Source organism: Rhinolophus sinicus, linkage group LG05, assembly GCF_036562045.2.
Source record: "Rhinolophus sinicus isolate RSC01 linkage group LG05, ASM3656204v1, whole genome shotgun sequence".
In the NCBI taxonomy this organism is placed as follows: Eukaryota; Metazoa; Chordata; class Mammalia; order Chiroptera; family Rhinolophidae; genus Rhinolophus; species Rhinolophus sinicus.
This window is the reverse complement of record NC_133755.1, coordinates 65,291,941-65,313,555: the sequence shown is the minus strand read 5'-3', so window position 1 is coordinate 65,313,555 and position 21,615 is coordinate 65,291,941. Positions and strand designations below refer to the sequence as shown.

General features: G+C 37.7%; 1 protein-coding gene across 2 annotated transcripts in view; it reads left to right on the top strand.

Moving 5' to 3' along the window:
* Nucleotides 1–5,910: 5,910 nt before the first annotated feature.
* LOC109436444 (E3 SUMO-protein ligase RanBP2) overlaps nucleotides 5,911–21,615 on the top strand; it is a 67,191-nt gene continuing 51,486 nt past the window's right edge. Inside the window, exons 1-6 of one of the 2 annotated variants that reach the window (XM_074332320.1) lie at nucleotides 5,911–6,105; nucleotides 14,623–14,690; nucleotides 15,912–16,023; nucleotides 16,562–16,714; nucleotides 20,772–21,002; nucleotides 21,357–21,502. In XM_074332320.1, coding sequence (XP_074188421.1) covers nucleotides 6,034–6,105; nucleotides 14,623–14,690; nucleotides 15,912–16,023; nucleotides 16,562–16,714; nucleotides 20,772–21,002; nucleotides 21,357–21,502 — 782 coding nt within the window. In that variant the 5' untranslated portion in view covers nucleotides 5,911–6,033. The remainder of the gene's footprint in view (nucleotides 6,106–14,622; nucleotides 14,691–15,911; nucleotides 16,024–16,561; nucleotides 16,715–20,771; nucleotides 21,003–21,356; nucleotides 21,503–21,615) is intronic. The other variant, XM_074332319.1, reaches the window with a different exon arrangement.

Genomic DNA, 21,615 nt, shown 5'->3' with positions numbered 1-21,615 from the left:
CACCGAAAGAGTTTTCCAGAAGGAAAAAGGGGAATGGGGCTTTCTAGGCAAAGAGAACAGCCTGCAAAAAGAACCTGATGAGGATTCCATTTAGTTGGACCTTAGGAACCAAAACTCTGAAGGAGAGAACCTTCTCCAGTTGGCAGAGCTGTAGTCCCAACAAGGCAGAACCAACTGGTGCTGCTTTTGTTCCAATTCTGTCCTCCTGCTACTCGGCCCCGGATGTACCCGAATGTACAAGTACATGGCAGAGCTGGGTAACTAAAATCTCCGTTTTCTAATTGGAAGACTGAAACAAACCCCAGGAAACAAAACTAACAGAGAAATTACTGAGAGAGAGTTGTTCAGGGAAGTGACCCTATAAGTTGTTTATAAACTCCCGGGCTCCTTCCTGAGCTGCCCCTGCTTGATCCGGTCCTGTTAAACACAATGAAGACCGAAAGCTCAACTGACAGATCACTGCCGATGTCCCCAGCTGGCCACTAGGTGGCACACAGGTGGAACAACTGAAGAGCCCTGCCAACACTTTGGAAACTGAACTGACTTTGGAATCAGACCGCAGAAGGGTAGTTGGAACTCGTGGTTTAGACCTAATCAGATAGATTGCCTTAACAAAAATTTCTACATTCTCCAGAGGATACAATTTAATTCAACTCTGATTCTCCGATTTTTTTTTAAAGTACATTCACAATGTTGTGCAGTCATCCCATAATTTAATTCCAGGACATTTCCTTCACCTGCAAAAGATCCCATCCATACCTGTTAGCAGTAATTCCCAATTCCCCCCTCCTCTTACCCCTGGCAACCCCTAGTCTACTTTCTGTGTCTACGAATTTACCTACGCTGGACATTTCATGTAAGTTGAATTATATAATACATGGTCTTTGTAACTGGCTTCTTTCACTTAGCAGAATGTTTTCAAGGTTCATCCCCATTGCAGCATGTGTCAGTACTTCCTTTTTAACCAAATATTCTATTATATAGATATACCACATTTTGTTTATAAATTTACAGCTGATGGAAATTTAGGTTGTTTTCACCTTTAGCTATTATGAATAGTGCTGCTGTAAACATTTGTGTACAACTTTTTTTGTGGATATACATTTTCATCAGATTCATTAACATGGGATGTCTTTCATTTATTTAGGTTTTCTTTAATTCCTTTCAAAAATGTTATGCCGTTTTCAGCCTACAAATCTCATACTTCTTTGGTTATATTCATAACTATTTTATTCTTATGTTGCTATTCTAAATGAATGATTTTCTTAATTTCATTTCTGATTGTTCATTGCTAGTCTGTAAGAGAAGACAACTGATTTTTGGTTGGCCTTGTATAATGCAACCTTTCTGAACTGGTTTTTAGCTCTAATAGGTTTTCTTTGAGGATTCTTTAGGGTTTCTATATATAAGCTCATGTCATCTGTAAATAGAAATATTTTTATTTCTTCCATTCCCATATGTATGCCTTTTATTTGTTTTTCTTTGAAAAGAAGTAGTGAAAAAGGACATCCTTGTCTTGTTCATGATTTTAACGGCAAAACTTTCAAGTTTTACCATTAAATATGATGTCAGCTGTGGGTTTTTTTTGTAGATACCCTTCTTCCGCCTCCCCTGGCAGCACAGCAACCCACGTGGCAGCTCACACGGACCTCCGGTAGCTCACAGCAGCCCAGCTTCAGGGAGAACCGTTGTTCACAATCTTAGCTGTAGAGGGCGCAGCTCATTGACCCAAGTAGGAATCAAACCTCGGCGTTAGGAGTACGGTACTCCAACCACCTGAGCCACTGGGCTGGCCGTGAGGATTGGGGTTCGTTAAATGCCTTTTCTGAATCTATTGAGATGATCATGTAGTTTGTCCTTTAATTCTATTAATATTTGGTAATACATTGATTTTTGTATGTGAACTAACTTTGCATTCCTGGGGTAAATCCCGCATGGTCGTGGTGTGTGACCCATTTTACATGCTGTTAGAATTGGTTTGCTAGCATTTTGCTGAAGATTTTTGCATGCATATTCATAAAGGATATTGGTCTGTAGTTTTCTTTCTTTTTTTTTCCTGGCTTTGGAACCAGTTAATACTTTAGTCATAGATTGAATTATAAAATGTTACAGACATTTCTAATTTTTTGAAGTTTGTGAAGGATTGGCATCCATTCTTCTTCAACAGTTTGGAAGCCTTCACCAGAAAAATTCATTTTTTAATGGGCTTTTTATTGAATGTTTCTTTTGATTACCAACTCAATCTCTTATTATAGGTCTATTAAAATTTTCTATTTCTTCTGGAGTCATGTTTGGTAGTTTTTTCTCTAGGAATTTGTCCATTTTCATCTAAGTTATCTAATTCATTGGCATATGTTTTTCGCAGTATTCCCTTACAATCCTTTTTATTTCTGTAAGTCGATGTTAATATCCCCTCTTTCATTCCTGATTTAAGTTGAGTCTTCTCTCTTTTGGTTTTGTTGATCTTCTCTATTGTTTTCTTTTAAATAGTGTGTAAACATTTTAATTGTGGTAAAAAATACATAACAAAAATTTCCATCTTCACCATTTTTAAGTGTACAGTTTCGTGTTAAATATATTTGCATTGTTGTTCAACAGGTTTTCAGAACTTTATCATTTTGCAACACCGAAACTCTATACACATTAAACAACATTCCTGGTGACCACCATCCAACTCTCTGTTTCTATGAATTTGACTACTTTAGATACCTCATATAAGTGAGTATTTATATTTGTCTTATGGTGACTGGCATATTTTCCTTAGCACATTATCCTCACAGTTCATCCATAGTATAGTATGTGACAGGATTTCCTCCCTTTTTAAGGTTGAATAATATTCCATTGTATGTATAACCACATTTTGTTTACCCATTCATCTGTCAATGGATATATGGACTGTTTCTATTGGCTATTATGGATAATGCTGTTATGAACATGTGTGTAAACATCAATTCAAGGCCCTGCTTTCAATTCTTTTGCAGATACACCTAAAAGGGATTGCTGCATCATATGGTAATACCATTTGTAATTTTTTGAGAAACTGTCATAACATTTTCCATAGTGTTGTGCTGTTTTACACTCTCACCAAAAGTGTACAAGTGTTCCAATTGCTCCACATTCTTACCAACAATTGTCATTTTTTTATAGTAGCCATCCTAATAGGTGTAAAATATCTTTCAAATTTTTTTCAATTACCATTGACAGATGAATGGTTAAACAATTATATTAGTTTCAGGTGTACAGCATAGTGGTTAGACATTTTATAACTTATGAAGTGATTCCCCCCGATAAGTCTGGTTCTCATCTGACAGCATACATCGTTATTACAATATTATTGACTATATTCCCTCTGTTATACTTTACATCCCCATGACTATTTAGTAACTGCCAATGTGTACTTCTTAATCCCTTCACCTTTATCACCCACCTCCCCCGGCCCCTTTCCCATCTGACAACAATCAGTTTGTTCTCTGTATCTATGAGTTTGTTTCTGTTTTATTTGCTCATTTATTTTGTTTTTTAGATTCCACATGGAAGTGAAATCATATGGTATTTGTCTTTATCTGTCTGATGTATTTCACTTAGCATAATATCCTCTAGGTCCATCCATGTTGTCTTATAAATGGTAAGATTTCATTCCATTTTATGGCCAAGTGATATTCCATTATATATATGTACCACTTCTCCTTTATCCATTCATCTATCCATGGACATTTAGGTCGCTTCTATATATTGGCTATTGTAAATAATGCTGTGAACACAGGGATGCTATATCTTTTCAAATTAGAGTTTTGCATTTCTTCAGATAAATAACCAGAAGTGGAATTGCTGGGTCATGAGATGGTTTTATTAATTTTTTGAGGACCCACCATGCTGTTTTCCACAGTGGCTGCACCAATTTTCAATCCCACTAATAGGACACAAGGGTTCCCTTTTCTCCACATCCTCACCAACTCTTGCTTGTTGATTTATTGGTGATGGCCATTCTGACAGGTGTGAGATGATATCTTGCTTTTAATTTACATTTCTCTGATGATTACAAACATTGAGCATCTTTTCATATGTCTATTTGCCATCTGTATGTCCTCTTTGGAGAAGTGTCTATTCAGGTCCTCTGCCCATTTTTTAATTGAATTGTTTGTTTGGTGATAGTTGTATGAATTCCTTATATATTTTGGATATTAACCCATTATCAGATGTATCATTGGTGAATATCTACTCCCATTCAGTAGATTGTCTAACTGACAGCCTTGCCGGGTAGAGTGATCTGGGTTGTAGGTCCTTGCTTTCCATCGCTGAATATTTCATGCCAATCCCTCTGGCCTGCAAAGTTTCTGTTGAGAAATCAGCTGACAGTCTGATGGGAGCTCCCTTGTATGTGACTATAAATGCTTTTCTCTTTCTGTTTTTAAGATTCTCTCTTTGTCTTTAACCTTTGGCATTTTAATTATGATGTGTCTTTGTGTGGGCCTCTTTGGGTTCATCATGTTTAGGACTCTGTGCTTCCTGGGTTTGTATTATCTATTTCCTTCACCAGGTTATGAAAGTTTTATTATTTCTTCAAATAAATTTTCAATCCCTTGCTTTCTCTCCACTCGTTCTGGTTCCCCCATGATGTGAATGTTGGTACACTTGATGTCCCCGAGGACTCTTAAACTGTCCTCATTTTTTCGGATTCCTTTTTCTTTTAGCTGTTCTGATTATTTTTCCCTGATACCTTATCACCCAAATTGCTGATTTGATTCTCTCTTTCATCTAATCTATTATTAATTCCTTCTAATGTGTTCAGTTATTGTATTCTTTATTTGTGACTGGTTCTTTTTTGTGTTCTGTTTTTGTATTCCATCTCTTTGTTAAAGTTCTGAGATCACTGAGCATCCTTATAACCACTGTTTTGAACTCTGCATCTGATACAGTGCTTGTCTCCATTTTATTTAGTTATTTTTCTGGAGTTTTGTTCTGTTCTATTATTTGAGACATATTTGTTTGCCTCTTATTTTTGGCTGCCTCCCTGTATTTGTTTTTATTTATCAGGTAGGTCTGCTCCATCCCCAATCTTAATAGGTGTCCTGTGGGACACCAATCTTAATAGGTGTCTCCCTGGTCACCTGAGCTGGGTGCTCCAGGGGTGTTCCTTGTGTGGGTTATGTTAAAAATTCCAACATATTTCATTTGATATTTTCCCAGATAATTAAGACCCTACTATATACGAAGATGTGATCTCTTTAAACCTAAAAATGTCTTCTCCACTGAAAACATTTTATAAAACTTGTTTTGAAATACAAATTCCAAAAGTAAACATTTTTGAAGATTTGAAAAATATAGATGGCTCAATGTCTTGAGATGATTACTGTTAACATTTGTTAACGTTTTGGTGTATTCTGTTTTGCTAATGAAATGTAAATGTTGGGGGCCATTCATATACACATGTACATACTATATGCTATATAATTATAATCGTCCAAAAACGTCGTATTTGTGGTTTTCCTTAGATTATGTATTTTACATTTTCTCATGTTTTTTTTAAAAGCATTAATTTTAACATGTATGCTTCATATTTACACGTGTTCGACATATTTAATCGCCTTCAGAAGGGTCGTTCCAAATTGGACACGCTCACCAAAATGGTCTGTGAATGCTTTTTACTTCCACAGCACCGCGTAATGTTAAGAACAAACAACCCAAAATTTTGAGAACCCATCAAGTAAAAAACATCATCTCATTGAACTAGTTACTAGTCCTTGTTCCCTGTGCGTCGATGAACACTTCCGACGTTGGCCACTACCCACGCTCTGACAGCGGAAAGATAACGGGAGCTTCGTAGGACCGTGCGCAGAACCGCGGGCGGGGCGCAGCCGGAGCGCCGCCGTCGGCGTGGCGCAGAGTGCTGACGCAATACGCATGCGGGCGGTCCGCTCTTCTGCCCGTGACGGCGCTGCGTCACGGGCTTTCAGGCGCTTGTTCTCGGAGACGGTTACTACTGCGGGCCTTAGCGCCAGCCTCTCGCGTCCTGGGGGCCAGGTCGGCGGCGCGATGAGGCGCAGCAAGGCCGAGGTGGAGCGCTACATCGCCTCGGTGCAGGGCCTCGCTCCGTCGCCCCGAGAGGTGAGCGGATTCTGGGGGGACGGGTGGCCTCCGCCCAGGCCCGGCCGCGGCCTCGCGTGGCGCCGGCGTCATGGCTCCCGGCGGCCGCCGCTCCTTGGCATGTTTTGGCGAGGCGCTGGCCAGCTTGTGTGGTCCGGTGGGCGGAGTGGGGCTCGCGAGCTCGAGGGGGACAGGGTACGGGGGGAAGGGCGAGACCACGGCGGGCGGCCGTTGGCGCCAGCGCTTCCTCTTTTCTTTCTCTGGCCCGCTCCCGACTGCCCTCACCCGAGGGCCCATCCTGTCGCGGGGTTTCTCGGCCGCGCCGGTGCGGCCTGGTCCCCGGCGCTTGGCCGGCTGCCATATCCGGTTGGGTTCTTTCCGTGTCCTGGACTGTTAGTCGCCGCGGTGGAGGCGGCACCTTCCAGGCTTGGAGTTTGGTGAAACCCAGCGGGGACTGACACAGCTCCGGGGTAGGCTTTTACTGCTGTGACGGGTGCCTATCGTAGGCGTCCAGGGACCCGGAGCAGGGCAACCACATTTGCAGCTGCCTGACAGACCGCGCAAATAACATAGGAAGTTGCCCTGTTTTGAGGCGGGCTCTCCTACTCTTCACACTCCACTCCCTCACTCTTAAGCACTGGATGGAAACTTGCCCCCTTTTTTTTTTCTAAACGGAATGTTGGGAATTCTAAATTTCTTATAGGGCGTCGTTACTATGGATTAAAGATTTTAACCTTTCCAACCACATAGTCCAAGGGCATTTTTTCTCCTTTAAGATAAATAAGGTGTTAGACATATTTTGTATTCAACAGAATTTTAGTGATTGGGTGTAAAGGTTGAGGAAAAAGATATTGAGGATGGATCTGAGTCACTTTGCCTGTGGTTGAATCACAGCTCTGCCGTTTATAAGCTGTGGGATTTGAGGTAAATTACACCAATTTCATCAATAAGATGGAGTTACAGTATTGATAGGAGTATATAAGATGATCCGTATTAAGCATTTAGGGCAATAGTAAGCATTAAATAGATGTTGATGTTAAAAGACAGTCATTCTGACCTGTTTTGGGCAAGGGCCTATGAGAATCAAGATGTATGAGGAAACAAAACAAAACAAAACCAACCAGAAAACCCATAACTAGCATGCTGTACACTTGAAACTAATATAATATTGAATGTCAACTCAAACTGAAAAAAAAAAAAAGAAAAGAAAAATAAGGGATAATTTGTGTGTGTGTGTTTGTGTGTGTGTGTGTGTGTGTGTGTGTGTGTGTGTAACTCCCCAAACTCCAGGACCATTAACAACATACTGTTACTGTATCTTTTATCATATACTAGGCATATGTTATCTTACTTTGTGCTCCCAAAACCCTGTGGATATTGACACCCAGAGAGATTAAAGATACTTGTCCAAAGTCAATAGGTGGCTTAGCAGGATTTTGGTAATGGGTCTGGTTTACTTTCTTTTAGGAATAATGGAGCCTGTACCTCCAGAGAAGAGGACTAGGTACCTACATACAGATTGTAATTTCAAACTGCTGGCATATCATAAAAACAAATGTGGTGCCTGAGTCTAAAACAGAACCTTATTAAGGGTTTCTTTATTCCTGAAAGTGATACGAACTTTTTTTTTTTTTTTAAGGCAAATTTAGAGCTTTCATGAGATTGTTAGTGGGGACTCTGGCCCCCAAAAGGTTAAGAACCACTGGTCTAGACAGAAGGTAGAATGTTCTTTGAACTACCTAACTTTTCCATTAAATAAAGAGGGTTGGGGGCAAAAGTTTAAGGATTGGTTATTATAGCCATCTCTCTTTTACATTTAAAGAGTACTATTTTAATCAGATGTTTTTCTTCAAAGATAAATAATCATTTACTTTAGAACCTGGGGATTTCAGTGGAATATTGATTAGCAAGTGAGTAACTTTGGAATTTGTCAAGATATTTGGTAAATATAGGTCCAACTGAAATGACAAAACGGTACTTTGGATAGCTTGGAAGGGAGATGGTGGAGGCAGCAGAGACAGCCTCTGTGAAGACTAGAAAGAGATTAATATTTATTTGACTCCCAGTTTGGCAGAGACTGGCCAGGTGTGAACTGACCATGCTTTTGTAGCAAGTCCAAGTTCTGGAGTGCAGTGATGGGTCCATACTCGTGTTTTCCCTGGTTTCCCCACTTGTTCATCTCCTCTTGTCTTGCCATTTTACTACTCCTTCTCACCTGCTTTTTCCCTTGTTGAAAATGTCACTCGTGTTTCTTTAATTTTTATTTTTCCAGATGGCTTCTGTTTAGTTTTTCTAGATTTCTGTCTAATTGGCTTACATTTCTATCTAGTTGGCTTCCCATTCCACATCCCTGATATCGACCCCTCAGGGGCAATTTGACAGCTCTTCCTTGTTTATTTTACTGTTTATATCCTACTTCATACTGCTGAATAACATACACGTATACTTTTATTTCTTAATGTATTTGCCCCCATTTTAGACACTTTCTACTGGCTTACTACTATGTTTCTCCAGATGTTTTCATTTCCTCCCTTGTTTTTCTAGTTCTGTTATTGTAATTTTTAGTTAAATGAATATATAGTATTTATATAATTACGATAAGGTAAGTATTTTTGTATTTGAGTTACCTTTATTGTGTAGTTTTATTTTTCCTGGAGTTAATAATTGCATTATTTTTTGGTTTGTTTAGTTTTCTATGATGTATTAATAATTCTTTACCCCAACTCAATATAAACTCAAGTGTGATCAAACAGGTCACATAATCCATTAACTTGAGGTTAAGAAAACATTTTTTTGAAGAGTCTTGCTTCTGGAGCACTCTTGTCTTACTCCTTCAGCCTGGGGTGGTTTCTGTTTCTGCTACACTGCTGTGCTCCTGGGAGTTTCCCCATTAGCATCATTTTGAGAATTCCCTTCACTTCTTTTCTGTGTTAGACTTTTGGTTTCCTGTAAGTATCCTCTTGATTTACTTCCCCTGTTTTGGTGTAGCACAGCCTCCAGTTTGCTTTGAGAAGGAATGGGAATTTTTTTTTTTAAACATTGTCTGAAAAATGTCTTTACCTAATTTAGTTGATAGTTTGGTTACAAATTCTAGGTTTGTAATAATTGTTTCCTCAATTTTGAGAGCATTGCTTAATTTTCTGATCATTTGTACTATTATTAGAAATCTGATGTGATTCTTGATCTTGCTAGCTTATAGGTTTTCTGGAAGATTCCTTTCAATTCACAAAAAAATACTGACTAATTTCCTTCAGTTCTGGGACATTTCTTTTTTCTTTTTTTAAATATTTTATTGGTGAAGGGGAACAGGACTTTATTGGGGAACAGTGTGTACTTCCAGGCCTTTTTTCCAAGTCAAGTTGTTGTCCTTTCAATCTTAGTTGTGGAGGGTGCCATTCAGCTTCAAGTTGTTGTCCTTTCAGTCTTAGTTGTGGAGGGCGCAGCTCAGCTCCAGGTCCAGTTGCCGTTGTTAGTTGCAGGGGGCACAGCCCACCATCCCTTGTGGGAGTCGAACCGGCAACCTTGTGGTTGAGAGAACGCGCTCCAACCAACTGAGCCATCTGGGAGCTCAGCGGCAGCTCAGCTCAAGGTGCTGTGTTCAATCTTAGTTGCAGGGGGCGCTGCCCACCATCCCTTGCGGGACTTGAGTTGAACCAGCAACCTTGTGGTTGAGAGCCCACTGACCCATGTGGGAATCGAACTGGCAGCCTCCGGAGTTAGGAGCACGGAGCTCCAACCGCCTGAGCCACCGGGCCGGCCCGATTTATTTTTTTAATTGGTTTGTTATTGTTGATTTTAAAAGTTGTCTATTTTGGATAACAGGCCTTTCTCTGATGTGCCTTTTGCAAATACTTTCTTCTAGTGTGTGGCTTGTCTCCATTCTCTTGACAATGTCTTTTGCAAAACAGAATTTTTAATTTTAATGACGTACAATTAGAAGGCTATAAGGTCTGTCCAGCTTCATTTTTTTTCTTTTTGCATGTGGATATCCAATTGTTCCAACACCCTTTGTTGAAAGACTGTCTTTTCTCTATTATATTGTCTTTGCTCCTTTGTTAAAGATCACTTGACTGTATTTCTGTGGTTCTATTTCTGGGTGCTCTATTCTGTCCCATTTTACTATTTATACTTTTGCTAATATCACATTGCCTTGATGACTGTAGCTTTATAATAAGTATTGAAGTCAGGCAGTGCCGGTCCTCCACCTTTGTTGTTCTTCAATATTGTGTTGGCTATTCGGGGTTTTTTGCCTCTTTATATGAGCTTTAGAATCAGATTGTTGATCTCCACAAAAATAACTTGCTGGGATTTTGGTTGGGATTGCATCGAATCTATAGATGAAGTTGGGAAAAACTGATATCTTATCAATATGTCATCTTCCTGTGAACCTAGACAATCTTTCCATTTATTATGTTCTTTGATTTCGTTCATCAGAGTTTTGTAGTTTTCCTCACATAGATCTTGTACATATTTTGTTAGATTTATAGCTATTTCATTTTGGGGGGACTAATGTAAATGGTGTTGTGTTTTTAATTTTAAATACCACTTGTTTGTTCCTGATACATAGGAAAGTGATTGATTTTTAAAATATTAACCTTGCATCCTGCAAACTGGCTATAATTGCTGAGTTCCAGGACTCTTTTAGCCAGTTCTTTCAGATTTGTAGAGGTTATCTGCAAAGAAAGGCAGTTTCATTTCCTCCTTCCCAATCTGTATACGTTCAGTTTCTTTTTCCTGTATGATGACGTAAAGGAGTGGTGAGAGGGGACATTCTTGCCTGGTTCTGAGCGAGAAAACTGTTTTGAGTTCCTTATCATTAAGTACGATGTTAGCTGTAGGTCTTTTTGTAAATATTCTTCATCAAGTTGACATTTCCTTCTATTCCTAGTTTACTGAGAGTCTTTATCCTGAATGGTTGTTGAATTTTGTCAAATTCTTTTCTCCATGTATTGATATGATCACGTCATTCCCCCCCCCCCCCCCCTTAGCTTGCTGATGTGATGGATTACGGTAATTGATTTTTGAATGCTGAACCAGCCTTGCATACCTGGGGTAAATCCCACTTGTTCATGGTATGTGATTCTTTTTATACATTGTTGGATTCAGTTTGCTAATATTTTGTTGAGGATTTTTGCATCTGTGTTTGAGCGATGTTGGTCTGTAGTTCCTTTTCGTACAATGTTTTGGTCTGGTTTTGGTATTAACGTAATGATGGCCTCATAGAAGGAATTAGGAGGTATTCCCTTTGTTTTTATCCTCTGAAAGATTGTGGAGAATTGGTATAATTTCTTCCTTAAATGTTTGGTAGAATTCACCAGTGAACCCATCTGAGCCTAGTGCTTCCTGTCTTAGAAGGTTATTCCTTACTGATGCAATTCTGCAATCTTCAACACAAGATCTTTTTATGTTAAGTTTAAATCCACTGCACGCTGATACCAGAAAAGAAATAATACATTAGTAGGATTTCTAAAGTACATACACTTATAAATAAAAGTTAAAAACTCTATTCCTAAATGATATGCTATTTCAAAGTTATTAAAATTTTGTGGATTTTTGACACATTTTGGGAAAAAAACCGTTCAAATCAATTAATGCAATGAAAGAGTTTTAAACAATGTGTCTCCAGTGGGTGGCCCTGAGAATCTGACTTTAAACGAAGGCCAATGGTAGGTATTAATGTGACGTGATTTCTGTCCAGTGCTTTCAATGTCAGACTAAAGAAATTCAATGAAGCCACTTATATGGCAAAGTAACTATGCATCATCTGTTATAAAACAGGCTGAATAATAATCCATTGTGTATATACCACATTTTGCTTATCCGTTCATCTGTTTAAGGACATTTGTCTCGTAAGTAGTGCTGCTGTGACCATGTGTATACAAATACATGTTTGAGACATTGTTTTCAGTTCTTTTCTGGGAGATTCCTTGTATTCTTAGTTTTCTGAGTTTTTATGAATGAATATTGGATTTTGTCAAATGCTTTTTTTCTTTTGGCGGCAATTGAGATGATTATGTGTTTTTCCCCCCTTTGTTCTATTATGTGATGTGTTACTTGATTTCACTTTTTTATATTGAATTGTTGTTGCATCCCTGGGATAAATCCCGGTTGGTCATGGTGTATAATACTTCTAATATACTGTAGAATTCATTTTGCTGAGGGTACTTAGTTGAAAGTTACAGTTAAAAAAATTTTTGTTAGACTCTTTTAGAGCAATTTTAGGTTCACAGAGATCTCCACATACTCTCTGCCTCCACACATGTGGCCTCTCCCTTTACCTACACCCCCCACAGAGTGATGCGCTTGTTACAATTGATGAACCTACACAGATGCATCATCGTTACCCAAAGTGCATATTTACCTTAGGGTTCACACTTGGTGTTGTGCAATTCCCCTAAAAATCCTCTGTGCTCTGCCTATTCATCCCTCCCTCGCCCCAGTCCCTGGCAGTCACTAGTCTTTTTATCGTGCATTTAATAACATTGAGCTGCTTTGTATATAAATGACATTTTTATTTTAAAGCTTTGTTATATGCTAATAAATTTACCGTTGAGTTTTAGCAAAAAATACTCAAAACATACGAAGTGGCATCAATTATAGATAAATTAGAATCTAATGGCATTGATGACAAAAACTTTATTACAAAATGTTACCCAATACGGCACACAAAACATGTTTGTTGTTGATAGTGTAGGCCACAGGAAGACATCCGAACATCGCAGCAAAAGAGTTAAATCAGCCAGACTCCTCAGGGCTGCCGCATTTGGAGACACAGTCTGGTTTTCGTCACTGCCTTAACTGTAGTGTGCTTGGACCAGATGAGAACTAGGCAGGTGCCATGCCATGTCAGTCGTTGATGAGGGATTTGGGTATTTTCAAATTGTAATGGAAGCTATGGAAGGATTTTAATTTTAAGCAAAGTTATAATGTGGTTTGTCTTATGTTTTAAATGATACCACTTTGGCAGATGAATGAGTTGGGAGGAAAAGTATGCAGAGGGGAAAGAGGAAGGAATTAGTCTTTTCCATAGTCCCAGAGACAGATCATAGCAGGCTTGGATGTAGCAATACAGTTGTAGAAAAATGGATGGAGACAACATAGAAGGTAGACCTGACAGCTCATGTTGATATTTTGCACATAAGTTTAGTGAGTCAACACACCATTGGTGGTAAAGGTGAGATTCAGTGTATGTCACAGAGGATTTAGGACCAACTCCTGGGGAAATCAGTGTGAGGGCCTGTGAAGGAGCTGGGGAAGGAATGGCCACTAAAGCAGAAGTCAAACTAAAGAGCACTGTATCTTTGAAGTCATGAAAAAACTTTCAAGATATATGTGATTTAAGAGTATTTTGGGCAGGTTTCATAAGAAGGAAAAATTGAAACACATAATAAACAATGGGGATTAAATTATTGTAAATCGTCTGCTGCCTCTTCTGCCCACGGTAAGCACTTTATTCAGGTTTCTGATCAAATACCCCTTAATGAGACCTTTCCTGCCAGCCCTCTGTCTTACAGAATTTATAATGCCATTGTTTCCCACCACCATTCTAAACTAAGAAGGAAGAAACACTGCCAACTAAACAGGCGCAGTGGTAGGGTATCCGTGATTTGCGAGATGTGTACTGACTTTAGCTGGGTTAAAATGTGACTTCCTGCAAGTACTTACTGGAGTACTGTAAAGTAGGGCTCCGTCTTGCTCCCACACTATTTGCTAGTCACCTCTCCTAAAATGCAGGCTTCATGAAGAGAGAGACTTTTGGTTTACAGCTGATTCCCCAGTGCCCAGACAGTGCCTGGTGAATAGTAGGCACAACGAACAAATCCTGAATATGCTTTTTTTTTTTTTTTTTTTAGGAATAAAATAAAGAAATAAAAATATACTGCTTTGTAGACTTTTTTTCACAGTATGTTGATTTTCTTTTTCTCCTTGTGTAGTTTTCAAAAATAAGATGTTTGATGGGTGTGTACTCTTATCATATGGATATAACGTCATCTGATTGTGTCCCAGCATTCTGGACTTTGGAGCTTATGGAAATAAAAGAACCAGGGTGTGGACTTGGTTTAGTACTGGGAGAATTCAATTTTTATTGCTGCCTTTTTAATTCCTTGAATATAAAACATTTATCTGAAGAGAGAATACTAGTACCTGGATGAGGGAATCCTCGGTGTCTTAATAGGTCTGAAGTACTTGCTTATTCTTCCCCATAAAGGCTTTCACGTGATAGAAGAGTGGTTTCTGGTATACTTCTCCCCTAGAAAAGCGGGTTTCTGTCTCTTATCTGTAAAGTGAGAGTGGCACCACACTGATAAAAATTACTAATTTCTGATGTCTTATCTGCGGTTCTTAAATTTATGTTTTGTTTTATGATGAGAATTATAAGACATGAGATCATGGCTTTTAGAACATAGAAGCATTTTCTATAGGCAATTTCTTTTACCTTTTAAGTGAACAAAAATGAAGTATATTAATATTAACCTCATTAGGACAGATTTTTAGTTGCAAAAATTTTACAAAATAAGAACTTTTAATGTTTTTCAGAAGTCAATGAAAGGATTCTATTTTGCGAAGCTCTACTATGAAGCTAAAGAATATGATCTTGCTAAAAAGTAAGTACCAAACTGTAAACATGCTTTGAATTTCTAAAATTAGTGCCTTTACCTCGTGTTCTTCTTTGAAATATGTTCAAGTAATTATTTTTTTGGCAGTTCTTCCTAAGTATGTCCTGGAAATAAGGGATTCCTCAGCAAGACTGATGTTTAGGACTAGTCTAGATTCCATGGAGATTGAGCCTAGAATATTTCCTGCATGCCTGCCTAAGGCAACAGATTATTTGGCTTAAAACACTTTTTCTAAAGATTGTCCTAGGTTAGTTAGAATAAAAGGCAAACATGCTCACACCTTAATTTCTTCCTTGTTAGATATCTGGTACATGAATCAGCTGGAAAACAGCAATGAATACAAAATTAAACTGTGATTCCTGGGTAGGAGAATAGTTTGGATAAAAGAACTTTAATTGACTCAATGGGTGACACTTTGAGGCATTATCTCACTCATAGGACCAAGAAGATTGGTGATCTGGTTTTCTGATTCGGAGTAGCTTAAAGCAGGAAATTAGGAGGGAGGAAAGTTATTAAAGGAGTTGGAGAGGCCAATAAGCAAAGTGATAGCACCTTTCTGTTAACGCTTGTTCTTTATTCACGTGACACTTGTTCCTGCAGTGTTGTTCTATGGTCTAATTATAACACTCACTGAGCCTGGAAGATACTTATTTTTAGTTGTTACTTGATGTAAGAAATGAAAATTACCTGCATTTGGTAGTATATTTAGTAATTTTTTCTCTGCTGTGTTTTAGCTGGATATAGTACTGTCAGACATTATTTTCTTGTTTAAAAGGTAAATACGTTCTTTAGCTGTTTGGGAAATTGTTGCTCTTTAGTATTTTGCGTTATGATAACTTAAAGATGTTTGCTACAATCACTTTCTAATTTCTGTGCAAACTCTTCAATGCTTTACCAAAATGAATCAGGAAGAAAAAGCAATTATGTGTTCATTTCTTATGTGTGGGTAGCACTGGAAAAAACGTTTTGGTAACTATAGCATTTAATGGTCAACTTTGTGTTTGTGTTTGAATATTATCTGTTTGTTTCTATGGATACTTGTGCATTACCACATGTTCTAGTTTAAATTGCGGTAGTCAATAATTAGCATAACGGTATAAATTAGTGGTTGCTTTGGTTATAAGGTGTACTCTTAAGTTAGTGTTTAAATATAATTCTACATGTGATTATTTAAAGATTACTTATTTTTATATTATTTTTTTAAAACAGATACATATCTACATATATTAATGTGCAAGAAAGGGATCCCAAAGCTCACAGGTTTCTCGGTCTTCTTTATGAAGCGGAGGAAAACATAGACAAAGCTGTTGAATGTTACAAGGTAAAGTATATGAGACTAAAATTTAGGCTTTGCATAGCCCAACATGATGGTCACAGTAATTTATATAATAAATAATTGAAATATATTTAGTGGACGTCATGAAAACAAGCATTGATATCAGTACTAGTATTAAGTGACTCAGCTTGGAACTGATTTTAAATTTTTGGCCCAAAGTACGCTATAGTTTATCATTAAGAGGTTAGCACGTGTAAAAGAAGACTGACACCTATAAATTTTAATTCTAACATGGTCAGAAATGCTGTTCTTATGTGTGTGGTTTTCTCTCTCTCTGTCTGCCCCTCCCTCCCCCCATCCCCTTTCCTACTTTCCTTTTTTTCTTCTTTCCTTCCTTCCTTTCTGGCATTTACCTAATAAAAACACAATTTTTATTTAATTTGTCTTCAAAAGTATTCCAAGACATTTTAAGTTTAATTTTAACAACTCTGAAATAACATGTCAGTTAGGAATAGAGTTTTTAACTTTTATTTATAAGTACTTTAGGAATCCTACTAATGTATTATTTCTTTTCTGATATCAGCGTTCAGTGGATTTAAACCCAACACAAAAAGATCTTGTGTTGAAGATTGCAGAATTGCTTTGTAAAAATGATGTTACTGATGGAAGAGCAAAATGTTGGGTTGAAAGAGCAGCAAAGCTTTTCCCAGGAAGTCCTGCAGTTTATAGACTAAAGGTAAGAAACCGAACAAGATGTTTAATAAAAGCAGTTGGGGAAAACTTAAGACAACCATTTCTAATACTTGGAATTTAAATGACTTTTCAGTAGCACACTTATTAAACCAGTATGTGTGCAGGTGGGGAGTTGGTGGGTAATGGGTAAAGGTGGTCAAAAGGTATAAACTTCCAGTTATGAGATAAATAAGTTCTGGGGATGTAATGTATAGCATGGTGACTATTGGTAATAGTACTGTCATGTATATTTGAAAGTTGCTGAGAGAGTAGATGTTAAAAGTTCTCATCATAAGAACAAATAATTTGTAACTGTGAGGTGACAACTGTGGTTGTTAACTAAACTTATTGTGGAAATCATTTTGCAATATATACATATATCACATTATGTTGTGCACATAAAACTATCAATTATATCCATAAAAATGGCAAAACAAAATTTTTTTTTACAACACCTTTCTGAGCATATGCTGTCTTTTTAGGCACTATTATCCTTTACAAATGATATCTCATGTATTCTTATTGAATGATTAATATTTTCAGGATTTTACAGTTTTGTAGCTGGATGGTGGAGGTAAGATTGGAATTGAGCTCTGTTTGATAAAAAATTTTGCTTCATTGGGTGAAAATTATCCATAGGATGACAGTTTAGGGTTGTTACGAAGTTTTTTAAGAACTAGTCTCTAAAAATAGAAAGGATTGTGTTATGGGATAGTGAGGTTTTCAAGCAAAAGTTAAAAGACAGTTTCTCCAGGATGTTACAGGTAATTACTGAAAATGAGGGTAAGTTGTTGCTACTGTATTAACTGCTTCTGATTATTATTCTTTACTGAGTAAAATATACTGGTTTACTAAGGAACTCTTTTGGACAAAGTCTTTCTGAATGTGCTAGGTAAATGGAATTTTAAGTGTATGTTGTTTTTAGCAGGTTTCCACCCCCATTATACATGTTTCTGATAGAATTTTTAAAACTTTTTATTTTGAAATACAGATTTTTAACAGGAAGTTGCAAAGATTTTTGCAGAGGTCCTGTGTATACTTCATCCAGTTTTCCCCAGTGGTTACATCTTATGTAACTATAGTACAATATTAAAACTGGGAATTTGACATTGGTACAATGTGTGTGTGTAGTTCTTTTTTATTTTATTACATGTGTTGGTTTCAGTAACCACCACTGCGGTTAAGATAACAGACCTTTTTCATCACCACAAAGATTTCCCTTAATGCCACTCCCTTTTATACTAATACCTCCTCCTTCCCATCATCCATAACCTCTGGCAATTACTAATTTGTTCTCTATAATTTAATTTGAAAATGGAATGATACAGTATGTGAGAGTTTGGTTTTTTTCAATCGGCGTAATGCCCTTGAGATTCATCCTAGTTGTGTGTATCAGTAGTTTGTTCTTCTTATTACTGAGTAGTATTTTGTGGTATGAATGTTCTACAGTTTAACCATTTACTTTTGAGGGACATTTTGGTTGTTTCCAGTTTTGTTTTATTACAAATCAGGTATAAAGAGTTGTCCACAGATTTTAAAATCTAAGTATTTAAAAAACCCCTAGAGATAAATACTAGTAATGTTAAGTTTTTTTCTCCCTTGAGAAGCAGTTAGGTTTTAAATATTAATCTAAGTGTGTAGATTTCTTTACCATATTATCTTTGTGTTATTCATCAAACAAAATTCCCTTCTTGGTTATGATACTCCAGCCCATTTGGTGACAGTGATATCAAGGAGCATGTATAATGGTAGGGGATTATCTTTCTTGCAGTGTAACAAAAGGTAGAGAGATACTTCTGAAGCATCTTGATTTTCTTTAATACCTCTTTAAAGACACTGTTGTCAAAGCTAAGGCTTTTTTATGTGCAAAGTAATTCTGTTTCTTAAAATTTAAGGCTTGCGGTAAGTAGTTTTTTGGTGTTTATTTAGTGAATGAAAATATTGTTGGTATGAGATCTTGAGTATGAGAATAGAAAAGTATTCATAATCGTGTCGATCTTTTACTTATTTCTTTTTAAACATATACTGTATTTTGCCGTGTATAATGCGCTCCCATGTATAATGTGCACCCACGTTCTTGGCCCAAACTTTCAGGGAAAAAATATTTCGTTTTAATTTTTTAATTCAAATTTTTATTTGTTTACCTTCTGGTACTTGTTTTTTGTATTATAAGGATTTGTAGCATTTACTTTTTAACATACTATACTACAAGACATTTTATGTACTGGTAACACATTTACGATATTTACGCATCATAGAAGGCCAAGAACTCTTGTTGCAAGTTTGTCGTAGGTTCAACAAAACCGATTATCGTATTCCAGGGTATTATTTTGCATACGGATATCTTTATTGATTTCTAGAGTTACACTTTTAGCTCATAAACATAAATAAAAATTAAAAACATTTACATAGATACGCAATAGGTACTATCCACGTGTAATGCACATCCTTATTTTTCCCTCACAAATTTGGGCACAAAAGTGTGCATTATACACTGGAAAATATGATAGTCGAAGTCTAGGGTTTTTTGCAGATATAGAAAGGCCAAATGTAGTTTATGAAAATGATCCAGAAGAAGGACAACGGTTGGTAAAGGAGAGAGAGTAATAGAAACAGTTCTAGTGGAGAGCTCGGTCTTCGCTAGATGAAGGGAGCCAGGGCGAAGATGAGTATACGTAGATAAGGTGCAGTGTACATACGATGGCTTCAGTTTTCTCAGTGAAGGATGAATTGTGATCATAAGTTGAAAGTGTGGGAAATTTGAGGAAAGAGGACGAGTATGAAGTGACCTTTGCAGGGAATAGAAAGTGAGACTATTAGAGACAAAGTAGGATTTTCTTCTAGACATTACCAGTTTGGAAGTTTGAGATTATGAAAGTGAATCTGTTACCTTGCTTGTGATATCCCAGAGTTCCAAATGCCCTACCCCTAGTTGTACAACTGTTATTGTAAAGGTACAGAGAAAACAGATGGTAGGGTTCTTACAAGGAAAGATAATTGGAATTAATTGACGGGATGTGTAAGCAAGTAATAATTATGGATATTAGGGATTATGGCATTTTAGCTTGATGGGGTGGGGAGGGGAGAGAAAGAGGTTTATGGAAAATTAAAACTTGATGATGACAGCGTATTGAATGGAGCTTTTCATGCAGTAGATGCAAGTATATGTAGCAGTGAGGGCATGTGAGCCGGCACTGAGGTAGAAAAATAAGAAGGGTGTGGTGGTCTGATCAAAACCCATTTGGAAGGCCTTTGTCAGTGCCACTGGATGGCTGAGGCTGGACTGGAGAACGGCGCCAACAGAGATGAGATAGTTAAAGAACTGAGTAGCCAGGCTATTGTAGATCTTAGATCTTTCAATTGGTAATACCAGGGACAGTTAAGGATGAAGGAAGTGTTCTGTTTCAGTTGCTAATGAGGAGGAATGGATGGAGTAGCTGGATAGCATGTTTTATAGAGAACAGGATTATAAACAGGTGTGGCGGGGAGATAAGGTTTGGAGGTGACATTGGGAGCCAGGAGGTCACAAACCCCACTTCCTCTACTTGTATGTAGGCTAGCAGAGAAAAAGTTACCGTGGCAGAGAAGTGATGGGGACGGTCTCAAGTTACATTTCATTCAATTAAGGCCAGAGGGTGAAGACACTGAGAAGCTAGCGGAACAGTAGGAGTTCCCGTGTGGAGCGTAGTGGGTTGGGAATTGAGTCAGAGCTCGGGAGATCCAGAGAAGTCTGAGGATCAGGACCCTGTGATAGACGGTGTGAGGCCTCCCTAGGCGTTTGCTGCTGACTAGAGGGCATAGGGATGTGGGGCAGTAGCCCCGGCAGTCAGTCTCTGAGGTGATGTGGGCAACCACTGCTGCTGTATCATCTCAGATGTTTCTCTCCACATGCATTTCTTGGGATTTAGCTTCAGCTCTCTGAAGGGGCTGATGAAGTATGTGGGGTAGTATTTCTGGTGGTAATTTACTGAAGCAAGACAGTGGAATGGTGCTCATAGGAACAGTGATGTGTTTAAAATTGCACAGGTGTTTTACTAAATTAATGATTTTTTTTTTAATAGGAACAGCTTTTAGATTGTAAAGGTGAAGATGGATGGAATAAACTTTTTGACTTGATTCAGTCAGAACTTCACGCAAGACCTGATGATGTCTATGTGAACATTCGACTAGTAGAGCTGTATCGCTCAAATAAAAGATTGAAGGATGCTGTGGCCCACTGCCATGAAGCAGAGAGAAACATAGCTTTGCGTTCAAATTTAGAATGGAATTCATGTGTTGTGCAGACACTTAAGGTAGGTGAGAACTGTTGGGTCTCTACACTTTTATATAGACAATTACCATACATTCCTTTGTATTTAAGCACTGCCCCCCCCCCCCAGACTTAAATTTTGTTCATTTATGTACAGCAACTGTGAAATGAAATTTTTACTAGGATGATTTCAATTTGTAATGGGTAGATTGGAGAGAGAAACATGACGTGTGTGTGTGTGTGTGTGTGTGTGTGTGTGTGTGTATTTGGTGTTTTTATAGACTGATGTAAAAATAGGGTTTTACAATATAGGAAAGGGTAGAGGAATTTGTAATCATAAACTAATCAATTTGCAATACCTGGTAAGTTTTGTAACAGTGTTCTTTCTACAAAACAGGAATACCTGGAGTCTTTACAGTGTTTGGAGTCTGATAATTGTAACTGGCAAACAACCAATAACGACTTACTGCTGGCCTATGCTAACCTTATGTTTCTTACGCTCTCTACTAGAGATGTGCAAGAAAGCAGAGAATTATTGGAAAGGTATGTTGACTTAAGGAGAGTACTTCAGTGTAAATTACAGATTTTGTTTGGTAGTAATTCAGTTTATTATCCTAAACATCTTTATTGTATTATTTTTTTCTGTGATATACCCA